Source organism: Nannizzia gypsea, genomic scaffold, assembly GCF_000150975.2.
Source record: "Nannizzia gypsea CBS 118893 supercont1.6 genomic scaffold, whole genome shotgun sequence".
Classification (NCBI taxonomy): Eukaryota; Fungi; Ascomycota; class Eurotiomycetes; order Onygenales; family Arthrodermataceae; genus Nannizzia; species Nannizzia gypsea.
The window spans coordinates 55,895-73,208 of NW_003345196.1; the positions used below are offsets into that span (position 1 = coordinate 55,895).

Here is a 17,314-nt window from a genome sequence, read left to right on the forward strand (position 1 = left end):
TGACAGCGAGGAAGAACAAAAGAAAAGAAATGCGAGTCAGCCCGAAGGTCGTACATATTTTTATTGCTATTATTTGACGGCTAGCTCGGCAGCTGCTTGTATAGATGAAGAATTACACGACGGGATGCGAGCTCGCGGAGCAGTTGGTAGACGGGAAGCAGGAAGAAGAAGAAGAAGCTGGCGGCGATGATGCTATCCCAGTCCATCCGCTGGGCGTGAAGCCCTCTGGCAACGGGCTGGCGGCCGTGGGGGACATACGGCCTGCTATGGGCGTCTTTGCCTTGCTGCCGGACGAGCTGGTGCTGACGCTGCTGGAGTCATTTGATGCCTCGACGCTGAGCCGGCTGGGGATGACATGCAGGGCTCTCTATGCCTTTACCAGGGCCGAAGAGCTCTGGAAGGCCCTTTTCATCCAGTAGGCTGTCCTCTAAATACCTGACCATGCTATGTGTGTGTTAACGTATTATCTAGGGCGTCTCCGTCACACTTCTCATGGCACGGAGACTGGCATTCAACGTATCTGAACGTGTCACAGAGCAAGACAGCCTCACCGGACTGTTCGCAGCTGTTCTCAGACACGCTGCACCGGCCGTTCCAGTGTGCCCATCTCTCTCTGTCAGTGTGCCACGACATACCGGCCAGGAACAGGATACCGCGTCTGGCAAACCTGACCCAGGCCGAGTTTGACCGGTCCTGGGCAGACAGACCCTTCATCCTGACCGAGCCAGTCAGAGACTGGCCGGCCTTTCAGTCGTGGTCTGTCGAGAAGATACTGGAAACCCATGCAAATACCCTCTTCCGTGCAGAGGCGGTGGACTGGCCGTTCAGGACATATGTAGACTACCTGAACAACAACTCCGACGAGAGCCCGCTGTACCTCTTTGACAAGAACTTCGTCTCCAAGATGGGCTTGCCTACCGGCGACCAGGCTGTCTTCCAGCCACCCTCATGTTTCGGAACAGACCTGTTCTGCGTCCTGGGCAGCCAGCGTCCGGATAAGGAGTGGCTGATCATCGGCCCAGCCAGGAGTGGCAGCACCTTTCACAAGGACCCAAATGCCACCAGTGCCTGGAACGCCGTGCTGCGGGGATCCAAGTACTGGATCATGTTCCCTGGTTCGGCGTGTCTGCCGCCTCCACCGGGCGTCTATGTCTCTGCAGATCAATCGGAGGTAACCTCCCCGCTCAGCATTGCTGAATGGCTGCTCAACTTCCATGACGAGGCACGGAACACCCCGGGCTGCTTAGAAGGCATATGCGGCGAAGGAGAGGTTCTACACGTCCCCTCGGGCTGGTGGCATCTGGTTGTCAATCTGTCGGAGTCGATAGCCATCACGCAGAACTTCGTGCCTCGCAAACACCTCCGTTCGACCTTGGACTTTATGCAGAACAAAGCTGACCAGGTGTCTGGTTTCCGCAAGGACATCGAGGATCCTTATGGTCTGTTTGTGCAGAGGATGCAGGAGACGTATCCGGACATGCTTGAGCAGGCCTTGCTCGAGATGGAGGCCAAGAAGAAGAGGAAGTGGGATGAGGTAGTCAAGGCCGTGGATGTTTCTACCAGCGACTCTGCTGCTGGAGGCTTCAGCTTTGGGTTTGGCGACGATAGTGACGCCGAAGTGCCATAAAAATAGTTCTACTGCTCATATACCAATATCAACCATAACAATAGCACAGCTTGAAACGTCGTCAACGCTCATGATCATATATATATACATGCATGTATTTATATACATCCCTCCTCTTCACCAGGGAGTACCGTACCTAGCCAGTCGGTTCCAACACCTGTCCAAAGATACGCCACTTAATGGCACGAAACCGTCTTGGACGCAGACGACTCTCCAAACATGAGATGCCCAATGAACGCACCCGCGGCCACGGCCAGCATGACCCAGCCGTTGTACGTCATGAACAGGAGCCTTTCCCGCCCCGTTAGCATTCTTATACCTAACATCTGAACAAGAAAAGACGGCTGAGCAACTTACATGATGAAGAAGCTGTAAAAGACCTGGGCGGCATACAGGGCGGCACGGGTGACTTTCCCTTTCCTCTCCGCGGCGGATCCTCTACCTGTCCGGGCTGAGTAGAGCAGTGAGCTACTTTCGTCTCCTACAACTGTCCCGTAGAGTCTGTCTGGTATCGCTGGCGCCGACGCTGGCGTTGACTGTGTACAACCGGCGTCTTTTGCACGTACCAGTCCCATGAGGGAGCGAACTTGTCAAACCGAGCCGTTCATGAAACGACGCAGATAAACAAAGGGCAAGGGCAGAAAAGACAGGGACATGCAGGGACGGGCAAGTAGAATAGAAGAGAAGAAATACATACTTGATGGTAGGTCCCTCTGGCCCAGTGTCGCCAGCTCGTACTGCCGGGTGAAGTCTCGCAGGCCCTCGTAGCCGGCGACGAGCAGCACGACGGCCGCGAGCGAGAGCAGCAGCGAGAGCAGGCCGGTGACGCGCCACTGCGGGAAGACGATGCACAGGTTCTTGGTCGAGAAGGTGAACAGCATCTACCATCTGTCAGTAATAATAATAACTAGTGGGTATAATAGTAATAGCAGTAACTAGAGTAGACTGACGTTCATGCTGCACTCGCCCATGTCCATGTCTCCGTGGTTATGGTGGTCCATCATCGCAAACACTCGACTCTCTGTACTTGAATAGCGAATATCTGCTTTCTCCCTTCAGCCAAAATATCCAAATATCCAAATATCACAAAGCGACGAAGTTGTTTCTGCTTCTTCTTCTTCTTATGAAGCAGCCAGAGCGCAGGCAAACAGTGCAAACACCACCTTATCTTCTCTTATCTTCTCATCTTCTTCCTCGTTGCTTTTGGCGGCCAAAGAAACACGAGCAAAAGCTGCAGCTTCAACTTAACCAACACCGACACCAAAACATCCAAGCATCGCCAACTCCAGCACCAAGAAACGCCCTCTCGACCTCCCTCACGATGGCTTCAGAAGCTCCCGCTGCATCCGTCGGTGCAACCAGCGCAGCCAACGAGCCTGTCTCGGCCACGACACCCACAGCTGGCAGCGCTGCTGACCAGCAAGCTCCTGCGCGCGGCATCCCTTACTACGAAAAGCTAAGGCGCGAGCTGCGAGATACCCTGCAGAAGAAGCGCCTGATGGACAAGAACCTGGTAACTAGCTAGCTATAGTCCATCCTACACATGTTTCACTTGTAGCAGGCAGACACGCTGACTGACTTCCCGCTTCCCAGGCCGCGCTGGAAGAGTCGATATACCGCTTCGAACAGTCCTATCTCGAGGAGACGGGGGCAGGCAACATCATCAAGGGGTTTGACAACTACATCAAGGGCGCGTCCAGCCTGTCGAGCATGGGAGGCAGCGGGATCGGCGCATCGTTTGGTGGCTCGGGCAACGGGCCCACGACCAGGCGGAAGGGTCAGGTGGCTGACTCTGACAGGGTGTTTTCCCGCAGCTCAACTGGTTTTATGAGGGTGGGTGATGTGCTATTTATTTTCGATTTTTTTTTGGCGACGGCATTGTTTGTTGACTGTAGTTTAGGACTCTCCGGCTCCCTCGAGTGCACATACGACGCCTTCGCATGCCCAGACACCTACGTCTACTGCTCCTGGAATCAAGAGTGAGGGTAAGGAGGGCTCGGTGGGAGCAGGTGCCGGTGCTGCCGGTGGTAATAAAGGTGCTGCAAATAAGAAAGGTAATAGAAAGTCCGTGGGGGATGCGTCGTCAGCGCGGCGGGACAGAGAGACGGGCGACGAGGGTGATAACAAGCAGCCTCTCAAGAGGTTGAAGATCACCTACGTTAGAGGGGAGTGAAGCTCGCCTTGTCTCCTTACTTCTAGCATTGTACTTTTATACCTTTACACCTGGTTCATTGGCGGGGAGTTTATGGTGGGAAAAGCGATATATACCTTGGCGGCTGTTGGTGCCTTTCTTGTCTTTTTTTCTTTTACGTCTTCAGATAGAAAGTTCATATAGGGTCAATTTCATTGCATAGACTTAAGATATGCACTATCATACTTGCTAGCTGCTTATATCTAGCTACGGGATAGACTAAAAACTGTGGGTCATCATCATTAAGCAGGCATGGGGGTAACAAGTTAGTGAAAAACGAAAGGTCAAAAATAACGAAAACTCACCATAAGACGCAGAAAGAAATATACCCGACTAAAGCTGCAGTCTGTACGTCGCAACCTCAAAGGCCCTCAGCACAATATTCACACGCCAGGGACCAGATCCTTCAATTGGCAGCTCTTCCAGGTCGTCCTCGAGAAGGTTACACTTGAACACTTTCTGCACCTTGAGTTCTGTCTCCAGGACACCCGTGCTTCGTCCTCCCATCGAGTCAAAGATACGCACAACGACGCTCTTGCCCTTACGGCGTGGCAGATCATCGTTGGAAACATCATCGTCGTCTTCACCACGCTTCACAGTGTCTATTACAAGTGCTGGCGTGGCATCGACCAGTCTCACGGCCTGGAAGTCTCGCAGCGTCTCAGGCCCAGAGGCTGGCTCGAGAGCTAGCGGCTGGTTGAAGTTGTACCCTGCTCGGACGGTGCGGTAGTCAAGTGGACCGGAGTGTGGCAGGATAGCGTACCGGATGCGGTGACGGCCAATGTCTGCGGTGTCATCTGGTGCCTTCGAGGCACGAAGGAGGGAAAGTCTCATCAGGTTGCCTGCGGTTGCGAAGCCATACTTGGAGTCGTTCAGGATAGAGACTCCGTATCCGCTCTCCGATAGATCGGCCCATTTGTGGCAGCATACTTCAAACTTGGCCATGTCCCAACTGCAACATGCGGATAAAGCATTAGCATTATACCCACTGCAAAATAAAAAGAGAAAGTCTACTTACGTTGTGTTGTAGTGGGTTGGACGTCTGTTGATACCAAACTGGCTCTCATACGACGCCTCGGTGTTTCGAATGTCAACCGGGAACTCGACCTTGAGGAACTTCATCGTCTCTTGCCATTCAACTTCGCAGTCCATCTCAACCATGGGCATGCTATCCTTGGTCTCGGCGGAAAGACTGATGGTGGTCTTTACCCAACTCTTATCACTGATCTTTGTCTCGGTCACAACGCTGACTCGGTGCGGAGACTGTTCTGCAATCTTGGTCTCAGTGGAGGTCAATTCCTTGCGTGATTCAAGGTGGTAGACTTCAACATCCCAAGCCTGCCAGTATAGCGGCTTGTCGTCGAAGATCACGAGCTGGTTGGCTTTTCCTCCCTTTGCAACCACTTCTCGGTTGGCCTTCACGTCGAAGAGGGAGGTAATCACGCCCTTCTCGACCTTGAGAACCAGGCTGTCATTGCGGAGCTCGAAAACTCCGGCTTCTACTTCCTTAATAGAAAGTGAAGTAGACTGAGTAGAGCTCAATGGCTCAACCTTCATCACTCCAGTGCAACCGCTCACAAGCGCATACTGCGGAGAGCCAGAGGAGGCAGCGGGGTTCTCCATCTTGACAATCTCAGAGCGAGGCCAGGGTAGAGTGTTCAATGCAACGAAGTTACCATCAGAGCCAGATTTGTTACTCTCAAAACCAAGCACCTTCATGGCTTCGTCTCTGACTTTTGCGCCGATCTTGAACACTTCAGCATAAAAGATGTCAGACTCATCATAGCAGAGTCGGATCGAGCTACCGGGGATACAGTCATGGAACTGGCAGAGCAGGACAGGCTCCCACATGTCGTCGATCTCCTTCTTGGGGTATTTGTATGAAGAGTCCCTGAGGGAAGCTAGAGTGGCAAGAAGCTCAATCTCACGGAGGAGGAATTCTCCCTTGCGGTTGTTTCTCTTGTTATTGGCTTGAGTGGTATAAGTTCCTCGGTGGAGTTCGAAGTACAACTCTCCATACCAGGTTACAAAATCAGTTCCCTCCATGGCCTTCTTCTCGAGTGTTGCAAAGAAGTCATCGACTGAGCCTCCAATAGTGACACGGGGAAGCAGACCAACAGTGTCACTCATACCTCGCTGTCGACGCAGCTTCTCGATATGTTCGAACGTGGGTCCACCACCGCCATCACCCTTTCCGAAGATCAGGAGAGAGGTGTTATCCTGGTCCATAGACTTGTGCCGGGTGATACTGCGTTTAACATCACCGAAATGAGCCTCGGCGGTATAAGTCTCTGATGGAGGCATATGGCAGATGACCTGAGTGCCGTCAAGGGCAACCCAGTTAAATGTGGTGTGCGGGAAGTTGTTGATGTTGTTCCAGCTGAGTTTCTGGGTGAGGAAGCGGCTCATTCCAGCCAGGCGGCAGAGTTGCGGAATCTGAGAAGAGTATCCAAACGTGTCTGGCAGCCAGAATGTGGTGGACCGTTGACCGAAGCGGCTTTCAAAGTATCTCTGGCCGTACAAGAACTGACGAACCAATGATTCACCGCTGGGCAGGTTGGTATCATGCTCGACCCAGCTGCCGCCGATGGGCTGGAAAGAACCCTTCTTCACCCAGCTCTTGACTCGGTCAAAGGCATAGGGGTATCCTTCTTCAAGCCACTTGAACTGTTGAGCCGAAGAACAGGTAAAGCGGAACTCGGGGTATCGTTCCATCAGGTCGCACTGAGTTGACCAGGACCTAACCACTTTTCGCTTTGTCTCAGCGAACGGCCACAGCCAGCAAGTATCGATGTGGCAGTGACCTGTTGCAAAGACAATAGGCTTGCCTTCGGTCTTGTAAACATCGGGAGAATCAACCTTGCTTCCAATGTACTCCTGGGCAACCTTGCGTGCGTTGATGATGCCCTCTTGGCTGCCATTGCCTGCAATAAAGGCGTCCATCATGGCATTGCCGACTATCAGGGCCTTGTGAGCCTGCCAGGAATCAGCAGGGAACTCTCTAGCAGCATCTATGACCACATTAGCTATTCTTGTATTCTGATGTTGCTGCACCGATTAAAGTGGTGGTTAGTTTACTTACCTCCAATCTGCCAGAAGTCATAGTTCAGAGCTCGTGCCTCGAGGTTAACGGCAACAATCTTTGCCGAGGAGAGCTGGTAGTACCTGTTTGGGTTTGGAGGCATGATAAGGTCGCCATCTGAGTTACCAAACAAGCCATTGCAGGCCATCTCGATATAGAAGATGTGTGGAGCGCCGTCTCTAAAGTCCTTGGGGATGATCCACTCGGTTCTATCTCCGCCAGACAGACCCTGCAACGGCCGGCCATCCTCAGTCCAGACCAAGCCTTCATTGTTGGCATTCCAGTGGAACTCGAGGTGATCATATTTCCTCATGTACTCTGGGACGGTGAGCTGGATCTTGAACCAGTGAGTCGACCAGCTGGGACCAAACGAGGCTCCCCTGCGAGTAGGCTTGAACTCGTGCTTGACAGCATCCTTGAACGTCGGTCTCTCGAGGTTTGGCACCGAGTAGACCCAGAGCTTTACGTATTTCTCATCGTCGTTGAGAGCGTAGAAGAACTTGCTGCATCCCCGCGTAAGCTGTTAGCCATGTAAACAACAGCAGCATCAACATCACCAACCACAACATGCATATGAAGCTCAAAAGATGGTAAGCAAGCTCACTCTAGCAGGTTATGCTCCTGATACTGGCCAGTAGCTGTGAATTGGCGTAGACGGTCCTTGTAGATGGAGGTGATATGCTGGCCTACGGGACGCTCGGCAAGCACAGGGTAGGTCGGAGCGTGTCTGGGAGCTTCTGCGCCCATGTTTGCCTTGCTTCACCAGCTCTAGATTACAGAGACAGACGGCAGCCTGGACAATAGACACTGACTTTTCACTGTTCACTGCAAGATGCTCGATGGATGTCGAATGTTGGATGTCGTTCTCTACATCTCGAGCCGAAGCAGGTCGACGGGGAGCTGTCCTTATATCTAGAAGCGCCTAAGCTGGCGATCTGCAGGCGTCCCCCTTGCCCGGCTTCCCTTAGCTGCTTTTACCCCGCAGGCTTTTTCTCCACGGGATGCGCAAGCCAGAAAAGCAAAAAGCAGGGATGGCAACAACAACTACTTCAATGCAGCAACACCAGCTTGCAGGTTGACCACGACTGGTGATAGATGGATGCAGTTCGGTGGCAGGAGAGGTGCGAGGGTGCACAGCGAGGTCGACAGGTGAGCCTTCGCATAATTGTTGGATCGTCTCGCTGACGGGTATGTAGACGTCTAGCTAGTTATAGTTACAATGAGATGGCCGACTGCATAAGTAGATAAACATGGCACAAGTACTAACACCAACTTGTCACCATCCATGGACCTGCAGCCCCTGATCAGCCAGCGAGATATCGAGGAACAGCCTCCTGACGGCCTGCTTCCGGGACCAGAGCGGTCCAAAGGCTGGTGGGACTGAGTTCCTTGCCGCCCGGCATCGCCTGATCCCGTGGATCGAGGTCATGCACCGAACAATTTGAATACCGACCAGAGTACACATCGTCGTTGGCAAATGAACCGGCTAGCTAGTTAGTTAGTTACATGGACAAGAGCCAGGCATTGAAGCCTCCTGACTCGGCATAAACAACATGTACCAAAGAGCAATCTTCTGACCCCTATGGCTATGCACTGACATCTACCTAGAATACAGGCACTCTAGGCTCAAAGATGCCCTTGAAGACCCCTGTGTTGATCGTTAAATGACAGGAAAGACAGGCATAGCCGCATCCATAAAGTTGGTGTCATTAATCTAAGTACCTCATCTAACTAGAACATATGCAAGAAACAGATCAAAAACTCCCATGACAAAATCATCAGATACCCAAGCATTAACACTGCATCTTCCCCTACAGCCAGTGAGGAGTCGGTCCAACCATCACAATCTTACTCTTCAATTCTTCCTTTCTTCTTTGCTCAGGCAGCTTGTTCGAGCTGGAACCAAAGGCTTCTCTGGAAAACTCAGCGGTCGACCGCCACGCGTTGCTGTTCCTCCCCAGCCCAAACCACTCTTCTCGTCTGTTACCTTCCCCACCGCATGGTGGTGCGGTTCGTGGTGTGGTCAACGGTTGAATTTGTGGCTCGCTGGCATGCCGCTTTATGGCTTTGGGTATCAGCTTGTTAAGATAGAACAGGCTGGATTTCTTCTTCTTTGGCCTATTCTTTGACAGTGCTTTGACTCCATATAGCTGGTAGTCACTTGGGGGGATGGCGAGCTGCTTGGGCCGACGGCTTCTCTCTTCAGTTGGTGGAAGGGGAGGAGACCGGAAAAGACCAAATCCGCCAGTATCCTTTCTGCTGCTCGTCTCGGTGATTTCGTTGATCATGGACGTGCTGGCACATGTCGTGAAAGAGTACAGCTGTGTGCGGTTTTGTGGCCTTGGTCTTGGTCTGGTTCTGGGGGAACACTGCTCGTCGTCAACGTCCTCCACGTTTACCTCGGGAACATCTGGTATAGACTTCTGTTGAATAAGCTCAATATATGACGATGCGTCAGGAAGATCACTAGCCTGAACGCCTCTGTGATATGAACTTGACTTTGACGTCCGCGGAGCCGGGAAGATCTTGCTGTGTCGTGGATGAGGTAAACGGCAGAAGCATAGGCCTGAATTATCCTCAGCCCTTGGAGATTCAATCACCGGCTGGTCATTCTCTCCCATCCAGGCATGCTCATCAATACCCTTCGCTCGTATCCTCTGACTTGCAGCACCCGGTTTCGCTGCATCTGAGGCAGAACCCCTTTCCGGCGCCTCTCTCTCATCATGCGATTTCCTGCTTTCAATCCTCGTTGAAGCTCTTATCAATCCTCCGTTGCATGTTTGAAATACCGGGTCAGTCGAGTGGCGTGCACGTTTTGCTGGGCTGGAAAGTTGGTCTCTGTCTCGTCGTCTCTGCCATCCAGGAGAGCAGGGAACCGGTGACCGCTGTCTATAAAGCAACCGCAACTCGTCGACGGAGTGAGCATGGGTAGGACCGGTTTTCTTTACATAAACTGCATTCTCACGATGTCCATCGTTCGGGCGCTGGTACCTGGCGCTGCTTAGGTACTGTTCGTCTGTTGAGGGAGTGCCGGAACTTCTCTTTGGTGGGCTAGGGAGCGGTTTGTCGAGCTTCCATCGTGGTATGTAGATCTTAGGTGAGTTTGGTTCCGGCGGAATAACCTGCTCCAATCCTTCCAGGGAGGAAGAAGGCAGAAGAGGATGCATGTAGGGTGCTCGGGGAGCTATTATCATCGCCATATTGGTAGGTAGGTAATGCCCGTTCTAAGGTGGTGTTGCCCGGGAATACCAAAAGCAAGAGAAGTAAAGGAAACAACCCCTATCCAGGGCAATTAGGGCCGATAATATACTGGAGATCTCGTTGTTTGTATTGTCAATCTAACCCTGCATGCGTGCTATGTCATTATTAAATGGTAGATTGTAGGGGAATTCAAACATCAAAGCCGGCCCTGAAAGAGGCACAGGGCATCTTCAATAATAAAAAGAGGTACAAAGGATAATAAACACATTTTCCAAAGCCACTGCCGTATCCGGCTTTGCGTCTTGCATATATAATTGCAATTGGGACTTCCCGCATGATTGATCCAACGCTTACTATGGGGATGCTATGTTGCTACCGGTGAGGCTGTGGAGCTGGAGTCCTGTCGGTAGTAACCGCGGAGACATTAAAGCCCGCGAACCAGCAAGCTAGCTAGTTGGTGGGAGCATATGTACGGCGTTGCCCGACAAAGTCAGAGCTAAATATGCGGCCTGCAGGTTGAAATTCTTCGTTCATCTTCTAGTGTCTGAAATGGGCTAGCAGTCATGAATTTAGAGATAGAGACAAACAAAGGAAACATACCCTGATCTACAAACACAAAGGGCAATCCATACTTAATTTACTGGCGCATGAACCAGCCCTTAGGCACTTAGCGTATAATAAATAGAGAGAAAAAAGCCTCATCTTCTTGAACGCCAAATGATTCCCAAAAAAAAAAAAGTAAAACCAAGTCATCATTATGTTTCCAATGCGGTGAAAAGGACTGGTAGGGGCTGTGTCATGTCAGCTTTGCTGCTTTTTCAAATATTTCCGGGGTCAGGGTATCTTCGCGATTGATGACTTCGCTAAATCGCCCAAGCATCTTTAATCTGGATATCATATCCTCATCTCCAAGGTGGCTATTGTGTTCAAACTCCGGCTCTTCGTCGTATGCAACTCTAGCGGCATCAACAAGAATGCGGGCCGTCATGCCGAACACTCGAAAGCGCTCAAGCCCCAACGAGGACGTCTCCTCCTCTAACTGGTTGATGGCATCATCTTGCTCTTTGCTATGCTTCTTGGGTGTAGCTACTTTCTGATTCGTTATGGCAACGAAGAAATGATGCACTGGTCCATGTCAGTAATGAGCATTCTATACATCTAATCGTAACTGGCTACCAATAGAAAGGGGGAAAAAGACTTACTTCTCCACTGGGTTGAATTCCATAGTGTCCATGATCCTTCATACCAATCACTTGGTTTCCCGGGTAGGACATCGTCTCCCTCTCCCCGGGGCTCATCGGCCACTTTCAAGAAATTATGGAACGGGGCAGTGAAGACAGCCGCAACTTCTTTGGCGTCTAGTTGGGGTATAAATGCTTCTTCAGGATCGGCGTCCTCTCCCGTCTTTTCGTTGTAGGAGTGCAAGAGCGCAATACACGGCCGAACAGCAAGTTCTGTTCGGGCCAGGCTGGCCGGCAATTCACACAGATGCTCAACCCAGAAAGGCGACGGCATCTGCTGGTCTATGTTTGGTAGACCAATCTCCTCGTACGCTTCACGCCGAGCTGTTTGGAAGGGGGTCTCGCTTGGCCCTTCCGCCTTTCCACCAGGCAAAGCTGCTTGGCCAGGATCTAAAGCCGTTGTTAGTTGTTAGTTGTTATAACTATCGACACGGTGGTTGGATGGATGTGAAGCCAGCCCGAACATACATGATTTCAGCGTGCTGGCACGTATGGTCAAGATGACTCGAAGATCCCCCCTCCGATCAGCGAAGAGAAGTAATAATACTGAAGCCTGTCTTGTAAATGGCATAGAGTAGTAGTTCGTTGGGGGCGGAGTGTACCTCCTCAGACGTTCAATCGCATTCTACAGTTTCAGCAGTTAGATGATGTTTCACTATCCAGCCTTTCTGGGACGGTCTGATAGTGATTGATCGACTGCATGAGACAATGCATCTGTCGGTTTAGTCGGGGATGCAGGGTGTCCTTTTGTGTGTGTATATGCAGGCGTTCTATATTTACTGACCTTGGATTCCTGTGATAGCGGCGCCATCTTTCCTTTCACCGTCGGAGATCCTGCGGCGCACGAGAATAGCCGAATATGACAGACGCTACTATGGCAACGGGCTAGATCTAGGGCGGCAGATCGGAGACTCTGCCTCATATCTCTCTTGCGAGGTGTGATGTTGGGTATATGTATGTGCTTGGCTTCATGTATGGTCTGTGTTGGGTTCCGCCGCTCAACATCTCAAGGGTCGAAGTTGTGCCGAGGTCGGCGTTGGGCGCAGCAGACACGATCAGCCACCAAACAGACATCTACTACTCGGATACTATTCACGAATACATTGTAACGTGTACATAAAGTAGTAACATACTGATGGTATCAAGTAGGCACTTTTTGTTTCGTCCATGATCTAACTAGTTATGATAGATAGTTATTCACCCAAGTGATTGACCAAAGCAACCATTTTTCTATAGCTACAAGTCCTCCTCACCCCAGTCTAAACCAAAACATATCAAAGATGAAGAAGAGAACAAAGGAAAGGGCTGGGAAGTATGAAAAGGCAGTGAGTCGGGGATATGATGCAGAGTAGTGTTAGCCCATCCCTTCGAAGGATGACGGGAGAATGGGAGATTCGCACATAATTACAAAATAAAGGGATGAACAAATACACTTGTGAGAAGTTTAAAGGGAAATGAACGTCAGGATTGGGAGCATGTTGACCGTTTTACTGCTTCTTTTCTTCCGACTGAGTCTGCTTGGGAGACTCCTTGTCGGTTGTGGCATCAGTCTCGGTCTTTTCGGACTGAGAAGTAGACTCGGCACCAGACGATGCATCCATGTGCTTGTCTTCTTTCTCGTCGATGTCCTCATGGTCCTTGGGTGCTGGCATACCCGTGTTGCCGTTCTCAGTGATCTGCTCGTTCTCTTCCTCGATAAGCTCTTGTTGCTCCTTCACGACCTCGAGACGCTGCTTGTTCGTAGCTGCTCCCTCGGCGTTATGGACCTCGAGCTCGATCTCATGGAACAGTTCCTCGGGGATACTGGACAGTACAGACCGGAGGGCATCCATCTGAGAAGAAATCTCATACTCTTGCGAGTGCTGGGTATACATGTATGCATTGCTTAGAACAAGCAGGGTAGATGGAACACCCTGCTTCAAACGCAAATCAAGCCACATCGACAGATCATCACGGAGTCTAGCAGGAGAAAGACCATGGGTTCGGAGACCGCGAGAAGCACATGCCATCTGAAGCTCCGGGATAAGTAAAGAGTCAACTCCTTCATAGGCAATGGCCCTGTCATCACGCTTAATCTGGCGCATTCTGACGCGGATGGTATATCGGAGCATAGCGTCGGTGCCGAAAGTGTTGAGATTCATGTACTTGCACATCGCCACCAACTGGGGTCGCGACAAGTTGTCCAGGGTCAGATCATCCTTGAAGATCTTGCAGACGGCGATAACGTCTTCGTCCGATGGTGTTTCGCCGGTTGCTCGGACTTTTCGGAAGAATTCAGTAAATTCCTCCTTCTTAGCGTTGATCGGACTGACAGGCAAACCGGTCTCTCTCAGCGTTCCCTGCAGGAAATTGGAGACCTCCTTACGGGTGCCTCGGAGAATAGCAGCCTTGTCATCCTTAGACTTTTGGCCCTCGTAGGTGCTTGGTAGGAGGTTTGGGAAGAGTTTGAGAGCCACAGGGAGAAGTAGCTCAGCAAAGGGAATAATAACGAAGGCAGAGAAAGGAACCAGCCGCGCCAGATCTCGGACTGTTCTTTTCAACTAGAGCCAACAGTCAGTAAAAAGCGCACATTGAAACATGGGCGGATGTATGAACATACCTGTCTGTTCTCTCTCCTACTCAGCTCGTAACCCGCAGCCATCTTCAGCGCAAGTTTAGAACTAATCTTCACCTCCGCAGCTAGCAGTTTCGTTCCGTCCCAGTAATGCTGGATTTCCTTCTTGATCTTCTGTCCGAGAGTCAACTTCTTAACCTCCTTTTTCTCCTCTACCTGTCCCTTCTCGCCTGCCTCGACAGCAGCAGCATCATGTATCCGCTTCTCCAACTCCCTGGACTCAAGCTCTATGCTATCCAACCGCCTCGAGATCGAGCTCGAAGTGTTCCGCTCCTGTGACGGGGTAGCTGACGGCTGAGTCTCCTTTGAAAGAGGCTGTTTGGCCTTTTCGACATTGAATCCCGGCGGTGGGAAGTGGTTGGGGCTGCTTGATCCTTGCGATGTGGATGGGCCGCTCGAGTAACCACGGCGGAGCTGCGCAAGCTCAAGACCGACCGACGGCCGGGATGGATAGGAAGACTGAGCCTGGAAAGCGGAGTAAGTGAATCTAGCGATGTTAAGGCGTCCGGCATCTGCTGTAATTGTTAGATCAAGAGGCCGAAAGGGAATTGGGGGGAGCCGGGGTGAGTGTCTGCATACCGCTCTGCATCAGCCTCCTTAGAAGTAATCCATTCTGGCCAAGGTTCCGCACAGCCATGTATGCGTTGAGCTGGGGGTAAGTCTGGGATGGCCGTACAAAAAATTACAGAGGATGATTCAAAGATGAAGATGTGAAGATGCTCGGTTTCTGTTCGATGCTGTTTCCTTGCGCTTCCGAGTGACTTGCGCCTTTTCAGCTTCTGATCGAGCAAAAGTCCCCTTACGTAGGAGATTAATCCTCCGGCCGCACGTCAGAAATGCAACGGACAAAATATTTCGCCGGCGCCACCAAAAAAAATCATTCCATGGACGAATCCAGTCAGGAGTGAACTTAACATTATTTACGTACGATGGATTTAATTCTATTTCTACGGAAGACGAAGTGATGGAAACTGGGCAGACAGTGATTTTCTCACTGTGGCGGGTAGTATTAGGATTAGATGTGCGGACAAGTCACAAAATACTGACACTCATGATCCAACAGGGCATCAACGATCAACCGGGGGTATATATGTACATCCTAGGACTCTGCAAACATAGTAGAGGCATCACTAACAAAAAGGAAGCAGGACATAAGATGAAATCGTCGACAGGGAGTTACGAAGAAAACAGCGGCATGTTGAAGAGGAAAAAAAGAACGCTAGAGAGAGGCATCCTGGGGTCGTCTATTTGTAGTATTAAGAGAGGTGGCGGGTTCGTCGACCAAGGCGCCGGTGGACGCAGCTTTGGCATTCGCATTGAGGTCGAGGTTGGTGATGAGCTGGCTTGGTTCGACATAGGGCTGCTTGGGGTTTGTCATGACCACGCCGGTGAGAGAGGCGGGCTTGATGGCGTCTGCATCCTGGGGGTCAGCCACGGCCGTCAGGGCTTCGGGAGACATTTGCCACTTGGCGACGTCTCTCTTCAGCTGCTCGAGTTCCTTCTGGAACCGCTTCCCGAACACGTCGATGTAGAATGTGGCTCCGTTGTAGATACTCCAGATGAACACGACGCTCAAGAAGGCACTGCTTGCCCATTGATACCAGAACCAGAGCGGACAGGGAACGATCGTGAGTATGGCGTAGATATACTGGATCATCATGAAGGCGGGTTCTTGTAAGGGCAGGGAGAGATGAAGCACGAATTTGCCGATCCATGTTTTGGCATAAGATCGCCGCAGCCAGGTGAAGCTGGTTGGACGGCCGGCAGCAATCTTATCTCTCTGGCGCACGGTGATGAAGAAGTGGTAGCTGAGCTGCCAGATGGCGTAGGGAACCGACGCCCAGATCATCATGGCTCCCAGTGTGTAATGTTCCGGCGAGCCTGGGGCGCTAAACTTGATCTGATACACAGCCGGGAACCTGGTTTCTAGTATCTCTGGTGGCGTGAGATGTACTAGACAGTGCAAGGTTACGGGAGGCATAATATGGATGAACAAGCTGCAGGCAGTGTTAGAAGCCATGCCTCATTATTGGAAACATAGGGAAAGAAACAAACTTACCTGACAACTTTGTCAATGCTGTGGAAGACCATCGAGTTCCTCCACATGGCAATAGCCACGGCGTTGTTTCCGTATGCCAAACACCACGTACTCAAAAAGAGTCGTTTGGAGTTGGGAAAAACCCACATGCTGAGTATGGTGAGCAGGTTGACAAAGTAGCAGAGGTCGGCAAGGAAGTAATGGTAGCCGATCTTGCAGTATCTGTAATATCGCTGGGGCATAAAGTAGATAAGCTGGCCGGTGAACCAGAGGTAGAAGTAGGTAGGGAATGCTCCGAGCAGGTAGCCGCTGATGAAGACGTTGAGGACACCTGCAATAAAGGAAATCTTCTCTATGGCGGTGACTGTGACGGTATCGTTCCAGCGGACGGCAAGTCGTTCGACCGAGCTCTTCATCCGCTTCCGGTATTTCTGCAGCTGTTCTTCCGATGAAGGCATCCGCTTCTTGAATTCACCGACGACTCTCTGGCGTGCCTGCTGGCTGGTCGACCTGAACTTCTCCTGGTGACGCTTGACCCTCTCCTTCTGCGCGTTGAGCGAGGCCTGCCATCTCTCCAGCTTCTGTGATATGGCCAGGTTTCCGAGCAGGTCGAGCACGGTCACTCTCTCTACCGGTGTCAGCGGCTCCCAGTCCTCCTGGTAGGAGCTGCTGCCCTCCGAAGAGATGCGAGAGAGAGGACTTAGTGCTAGGGGGCTCCGTCCGCCCTCTGGAGTTATGACCGGAGGCTCCTCCTGCGCAACAAGGACGGTCTCTCCATCACTGGCGATGGGAGCGGACTGTGAGTGTGGTATGCATGCGGGCTCTGACTTGACCCGGTGTAGGTCAGGACGCTCCATGGCGGTCTGCATTATTATTATGAAGGCCCCGGGTACCAAAAAAAAATTCTATCCTCCTTGTATGTTCTGTATCGAGGACGACACGACGGGACGGCGAGAGAAAAAAGGAGGAGGGCCCAGCCCCTTCGGAGTTTACGCTGGCGGTCGTCTCTGGGGAGATGCGAGATGCTGCCTGCCTAGCTTCTGCTCAAGTCAGCTTGGTGAGAATGGGATCTGGAACAAGGCCACTCTGGCAAGGCCCCAAACGAGATAAGCAAGCGGAAAAAGAAAAGCTAGACAGAAGAAGAAACGGTATTTTTGGCTACAGGAAAAGAAGAAAAGGAGAAGAAGGAAGAAGAAGACGAAGGAGACGTCTTACTCACAGCGCGCGGATGGTCGTTTATAAGTAGTTTATCTATACTATGCTCCGGTGGCCATGGAGCGACTGGCTCTCTCCGACTTCTCCACGCCCACGCCGACGCCC

At 51.5% G+C, this 17,314-nt stretch overlaps 8 protein-coding genes across 8 annotated transcripts; 2 read left to right on the forward strand and 6 right to left on the reverse strand.

The window, feature by feature from the left end:
- Positions 1 to 104: 104 nt before the first annotated feature.
- On the forward strand, positions 105 to 1,627 carry MGYG_06606 (F-box protein; the record flags this gene model as incomplete). The annotated part of the gene is made up of 2 exons (XM_003170572.1): positions 105 to 415; positions 472 to 1,627. 2 exons carry the CDS (start codon positions 105 to 107, stop codon positions 1,625 to 1,627), a joined length of 1,467 nt encoding a protein of 488 aa, XP_003170620.1.
- A 176-nt stretch (positions 1,628 to 1,803) lies between these two features.
- On the reverse strand, positions 1,804 to 2,631 carry MGYG_06607 (ctr copper transporter; the record flags this gene model as incomplete). Its single annotated transcript, XM_003170573.1, has 4 exons — positions 1,804 to 1,918; positions 1,985 to 2,078; positions 2,325 to 2,508; positions 2,578 to 2,631. The coding sequence occupies 4 exons, from the start codon at positions 2,629 to 2,631 to the stop codon at positions 1,804 to 1,806; spliced, it is 447 nt and encodes a 148-aa protein (XP_003170621.1).
- Positions 2,632 to 2,948: 317 nt separating this feature from the next.
- Positions 2,949 to 3,800, forward strand: MGYG_06608 (hypothetical protein; the record flags this gene model as incomplete). Its single annotated transcript, XM_003170574.1, has 3 exons — positions 2,949 to 3,140; positions 3,221 to 3,460; positions 3,528 to 3,800. The coding sequence occupies 3 exons, from the start codon at positions 2,949 to 2,951 to the stop codon at positions 3,798 to 3,800; spliced, it is 705 nt and encodes a 234-aa protein (XP_003170622.1).
- A 351-nt stretch (positions 3,801 to 4,151) lies between these two features.
- On the reverse strand, positions 4,152 to 7,647 carry MGYG_06609 (alpha-mannosidase; the record flags this gene model as incomplete). The annotated part of the gene is made up of 4 exons (XM_003170575.1): positions 4,152 to 4,770; positions 4,837 to 6,829; positions 6,901 to 7,403; positions 7,505 to 7,647. 4 exons carry the CDS (start codon positions 7,645 to 7,647, stop codon positions 4,152 to 4,154), a joined length of 3,258 nt encoding a protein of 1,085 aa, XP_003170623.1.
- Positions 7,648 to 8,711: 1,064 nt separating this feature from the next.
- Positions 8,712 to 10,100, reverse strand: MGYG_06610 (hypothetical protein; the record flags this gene model as incomplete). Its single annotated transcript, XM_003170576.1, has 1 exon — positions 8,712 to 10,100. One exon carries the CDS (start codon positions 10,098 to 10,100, stop codon positions 8,712 to 8,714), a length of 1,389 nt encoding a protein of 462 aa, XP_003170624.1.
- A 797-nt stretch (positions 10,101 to 10,897) lies between these two features.
- On the reverse strand, positions 10,898 to 12,153 carry MGYG_06611 (NUDIX domain-containing protein; the record flags this gene model as incomplete). Its single annotated transcript, XM_003170577.1, has 4 exons — positions 10,898 to 11,226; positions 11,304 to 11,732; positions 11,811 to 11,967; positions 12,127 to 12,153. The coding sequence occupies 4 exons, from the start codon at positions 12,151 to 12,153 to the stop codon at positions 10,898 to 10,900; spliced, it is 942 nt and encodes a 313-aa protein (XP_003170625.1).
- A 676-nt stretch (positions 12,154 to 12,829) lies between these two features.
- MGYG_06612 (mitochondrial distribution and morphology protein 38) lies at positions 12,830 to 14,593 on the reverse strand (the record flags this gene model as incomplete). Its single annotated transcript, XM_003170578.1, has 3 exons — positions 12,830 to 13,882; positions 13,942 to 14,471; positions 14,536 to 14,593. 3 exons carry the CDS (start codon positions 14,591 to 14,593, stop codon positions 12,830 to 12,832), a joined length of 1,641 nt encoding a protein of 546 aa, XP_003170626.1.
- Positions 14,594 to 15,175: 582 nt separating this feature from the next.
- On the reverse strand, positions 15,176 to 16,851 carry MGYG_06613 (hypothetical protein; the record flags this gene model as incomplete). The annotated part of the gene is made up of 2 exons (XM_003170579.1): positions 15,176 to 15,953; positions 16,016 to 16,851. 2 exons carry the CDS (start codon positions 16,849 to 16,851, stop codon positions 15,176 to 15,178), a joined length of 1,614 nt encoding a protein of 537 aa, XP_003170627.1.
- Positions 16,852 to 17,314: the final 463 nt, after the last annotated feature.